General features: G+C 53.7%; 1 protein-coding gene across 2 annotated transcripts; it reads left to right on the forward strand.

The window, feature by feature from the left end:
* The first annotated feature begins 1,109 nt into the window (after positions 1-1,109).
* On the forward strand, positions 1,110-3,764 carry Osr2 (odd-skipped related transciption factor 2). Of its 2 annotated transcripts, none has more exons than XM_038343688.1 (3): positions 1,110-1,827; positions 2,775-2,874; positions 3,582-3,764. In XM_038343688.1, the coding sequence occupies exons 1-3, from the start codon at positions 1,172-1,174 to the stop codon at positions 3,762-3,764; spliced, it is 939 nt and encodes a 312-aa protein (XP_038199616.1). In that variant the 5' UTR covers positions 1,110-1,171. The 2 variants fall into 2 exon arrangements, with proteins under 2 accessions (XP_038199616.1, XP_038199615.1); XM_038343687.1 differs by having other exon boundaries at positions 1,172-1,827; positions 3,664-3,738.
* The last annotated feature ends 358 nt before the right edge of the window (positions 3,765-4,122 follow it).

The following is a 4,122-nucleotide window of genomic DNA, read 5'->3' on the forward strand; positions in this document are numbered from 1 at the left end:
GCTTGCTCCAAACCCTGCCCCTGGGAGGCCACCCTTGGCTGTGCTGGCAAAACCAGCTTGCAAAAGGGAATTGGCTGTGGGACCCTATGGGTCCACTGTGAACGCAGGTGAGGTACTCCAGGAGACCTGGGCTGCCCAGTGTGGACGCCAGCAGGCCACACACACTCCAAGACTCTCAAAATGCAGGGATCCCCTACTGCTCTTCCTTGGCCTCCTCCAGAACGCTCCCCCTACCCCCGCCCCCGCCTCCTGAGGGTGCCAGATCAGGAAGCAGCCCCCTTCTTCCGAGAGTCTGGCGCTCAGTCTGGGAAAAGAGGTTCGGGCCTCAGAAACGTTCTGTGTCCTCACTCCAACCAGGAGTCTTCAGTCTGAACCATCTGGAAGGGATCTTGGTAGGGGGTGGGAGGCGAGGCAGCCCCTGAGGAGGAGAAGGGGTGAGTCCAGGCCGAACCCAGCCCCCCGAGGTGTCACTTTTCTTTCCTGCGGGCCCGTCAGTGCTGATAAATGGGACTAAGGCAGAGGAAGGAAAAAGAAAGCCAGCGAGGTCAGCGCGGGGCGAGGCCGAGTCCTGCTAGGGCCGGGTAGGACGAAATGCCCCGGGTAAGCGCGGGAGAGGCTACCTGAGTGCGGCACAGCGTGGGAAGAATCCACGCAGGTGGATCGAACCAGGCCTCTTGGGCCGGATCGGAGCTACGACCTACGGTGTACCAGGGAGCTGGCACGCTTCTCCGAGCGACAGCAGCTGACTCGCCGGCCTTTGGGCCTTGATCTCTGAGCCCTCCTGATTTCCTCTCCTAAGAGGATGAGGGTGACTGAGGTCCAGGCTGTGACAGCGCCCAAGTCCTCCGTCTGCCTTTCCCCTGGCGGTGTCCCCTCTCTCGTAATCCGATCTTCCTACCACCCGCTCGCCAGAGGGGCCACTTGCTGCCAGGCCTCTGGTCTCTCGATGTCTCGAGGTCCTGGAGACTTAGGAGAAGGGAACTTAGAAGACGTGACCTGCGCGGTCGTCTAAGGACTGGATAATAATCATGGTGTCTCCCTCTCTCCCCTGGACATTTTTAGGGCTCCCTCTGCGTGCTGCTGTTTCTTTTTCCTTTCTCTTACGCCCGCCGGCCTCTGAGACCTGGAAGAAGGGGGCGGCTTCCTGCACCCCTCCGGAGCCGTCAGGAAGATGGGGAGCAAGGCCCTGCCAGCGCCCATCCCACTTCACCCATCGCTGCAGCTCACCAATTACTCCTTCCTGCAGGCAGTGAACACCTTCCCCGCCGCGGTGGATCACCTTCAGGGCCTGTACGGGCTCAGCGCTGTGCAGACTATGCACATGAACCACTGGACGCTGGGGTACCCCAACATGCACGAGATCACGCGCTCCACCATCACGGAGATGGCCGCTGCGCAGAGCCTCATGGACGCTCGCTTCCCCTTCCCCGCACTGCCCTTCGCCACTCACCTGTTCCACCCCAAGCAGGGAGCCATTGCCCACGTCCTCCCGGCCCTTCACAAAGACCGGCCCCGTTTTGACTTTGCCAACTTGGCGGTGGCTGCCACACAAGAAGATCCCCCTAAAATGGGAGACCTGAGCAAGCTGAGCCCCGGGCTGGGCAGCCCCATCTCGGGCCTCAGTAAACTGACTCCGGACAGAAAACCCTCCCGAGGGAGATTGCCCTCCAAAACGAAAAAGGAGTTTATCTGCAAGTTTTGCGGCAGACACTTTACCAAATCCTACAATTTGCTCATTCACGAGAGGACCCACACGGACGAGAGGCCGTACACGTGTGACATCTGCCACAAGGCATTTCGGAGGCAAGATCACCTACGGGATCACAGGTGAGAGGGGAACTACGGGAAGGTGAATTTGCCCAGAAAATGTCATGATAAACATAGATGTCACTAAAATCCAAAACCCTTCTAAAGCCAGCTTCAGTGATCTCCCACCCCCACCCCCAGCCTGCAGCCGCTAATTCTTCCGCGGTCCTAGAGCATGAAAAATCTGGTAGCTTGGCCTTGGCCTAGGAGCCAGTAATTCTACCTCCTCTGAGTCTGCCTCGGTACTGAGTGAGGGGTGAAAAGGCCTCGGGACCCCGGAGTCCTTCCCAGTTGGATGGGCGGGTGGAAGGGTGCAGATTTTGGCTGCTGTGGAGTCGTTTCCGGAAAATCTATTGAATCCCCCCTCCCACCTTCCCGAGTACCCTAGAGCGGTCCACAGAGTTTCTTATTCATTGAGGGGGTCTTGAGGTCACCGTCTTTAGAAACAGCTGCAGCCATCCTCACACCCTGGATTAGTAGAGGACAGCGGGTTAAAATAATTCCCATGGTAGGGGGTGTGGAGGTTTCGCCGACATTTATTTGTGTCTTCTAAGGTGGGACTTCGAATCGGTCCTCGAGGCTGTGAAGTGATTCGCAAAATCGGCGCCCCCACACCCACCCAGCCTCGCCTTTCGTCTTGGTTTGGCCAGGTTAAATCCCAGGGAAAAGCCTGAAGGCCTAGAATGGCTCTTGGAGCCGCTTTTCGAACGAACTCCAGAAATACGCCAGAGAGGGCGGTCAAGAGAGGGCGGTCAAGTGTAGATAAAACCAGACCGCCCGTGAATGTTTCCAAGAATCTGTTAGTTGAGGTTAACTATAAACAGAATTTCACAGAAAGTCTAAAAACAACATAAATAATAGACATTCTGCTTCCTTTGCCCTCTCAAAATTTCGTTGGAATAACTGTGGAAAGCAAATCCTAAGCCACCGGGGTGATCGTTTCAATGAAACCTTGTATTGATTTTCAGGTATATCCATTCCAAAGAAAAGCCCTTCAAATGTCAGGAGTGTGGGAAAGGATTTTGCCAGTCTAGAACTCTCGCAGTCCACAAAACTTTACATATGCAGGTAAGTTCATTTCCTTCCTTTAAAAGAATGGTTCGCTTTTATCATTAAGGCTTTACAAAAAGTGTCCAAGGCAGGGTCTGTTTCTTAAAGCTCTTTTTAAATTAGCTTTCTAGTGGGGGAACAACACTTATTTTTTAAAATATAAAATTAATATTACATAACAAAGAATTTTTCTTAACGAACAGGCCAGCTGATTTAAAATAAATCCTAATGTTAGTTTTATACTTTTTTTTTATCCCATCTGCTATGCGTTTAAAACTTCCGTGTTTGGGAGGAAATAAAGGTAATTTTGACAATGGAGCCATGGTGAAATCCCATATGCTCTCTTTCCCAGGGGCCTCGTAATTTGTAGCTTTCAGGACGTTGAGGAATAGTTTAATTTTCCAGCAAAGAGGAGCTTCATTCCCCGGGAGAATGCAGTTCCTTAGGAGCGGATTGCCCCCCCCCCCCTTCCTGCCCTTGACGTGGCGATGAAATACGGGGCCCACCGAGGTGGTCTTATCAGTGCGATCGGGCCTCTGCGGGCGCCTGCACGTGTGTGTTTCCCGATTGGCGGATTAGGAGCCCAGATCTGTCCCTGCAGGTCCCCTCTTTTGTTGTCGCGCTTGTTATGTTAAAGCTTGGTACTGAGGAGACAGAAACTGTTGAGGAGGGTGCCCGTGGTGGTGTGAAGGATTAATCCTTTGCCTTGCTTCACATCTGAACAGGAATCTCCACACAAATGCCCCACATGTGGAAGAACCTTTAATCAGAGAAGTAATCTGAAAACTCACCTTCTCACCCATACAGACATCAAGCCCTACAGCTGCGAGCGGTGCGGCAAAGTGTTCAGGCGAAACTGTGATCTGCGGCGGCACAGCCTGACTCACACCCCGCGGCAGAACTTCTAGCGAAGCCCAGGATCCGTCCTGTGCGGCCGCGGCTTCCTCCCCCAGACCCTTCTCCTCGCCTCCCACCCGAGGGGCCCACCCCCACCCCCACCCCTACTGACCCCAGCTCTTCCCCGGCTGTAGCCGCACCTGCAGCTCCAACGCCTTAACTGTTCTTCCGGAGGACTGAGAACTCTCTAGAAAGCCACCCCCCCCCCTTTGCAACCAGCATATACTAGATCCTTGTAGATATTCACGGCTCATTTTAGAGCTCTGTACATAATGTCGTGGGTCTTCGTCCTGTTTTTGTTTGTTTTTGTATCTTGTTGGATGCACCTAGACATGGAAAATGGAAACCAAATTTATCTTTAAAGACTGT

This window comes from Arvicola amphibius, chromosome 9 (assembly GCF_903992535.2).
Source record: "Arvicola amphibius chromosome 9, mArvAmp1.2, whole genome shotgun sequence".
Classification (NCBI taxonomy): Eukaryota; Metazoa; Chordata; class Mammalia; order Rodentia; family Cricetidae; genus Arvicola; species Arvicola amphibius.

Excerpts from the sequence above, each read along its gene's own strand:
- Osr2 (XM_038343688.1), top strand. The coding sequence starts at position 1,172 with ATGGGGAGCAAGGCCCTGCCAGCGCCCATCCCACTTCACCCATCGCTG. Across the intron at positions 1,828-2,774 it reads GATCACCTACGGGATCACAG|GTATATCCATTCCAAAGAAA; the intron begins GTGAGAGGGGAA and ends ATTGATTTTCAG. Across the intron at positions 2,875-3,581 it reads ACAAAACTTTACATATGCAG|GAATCTCCACACAAATGCCC; the intron begins GTAAGTTCATTT and ends ACATCTGAACAG.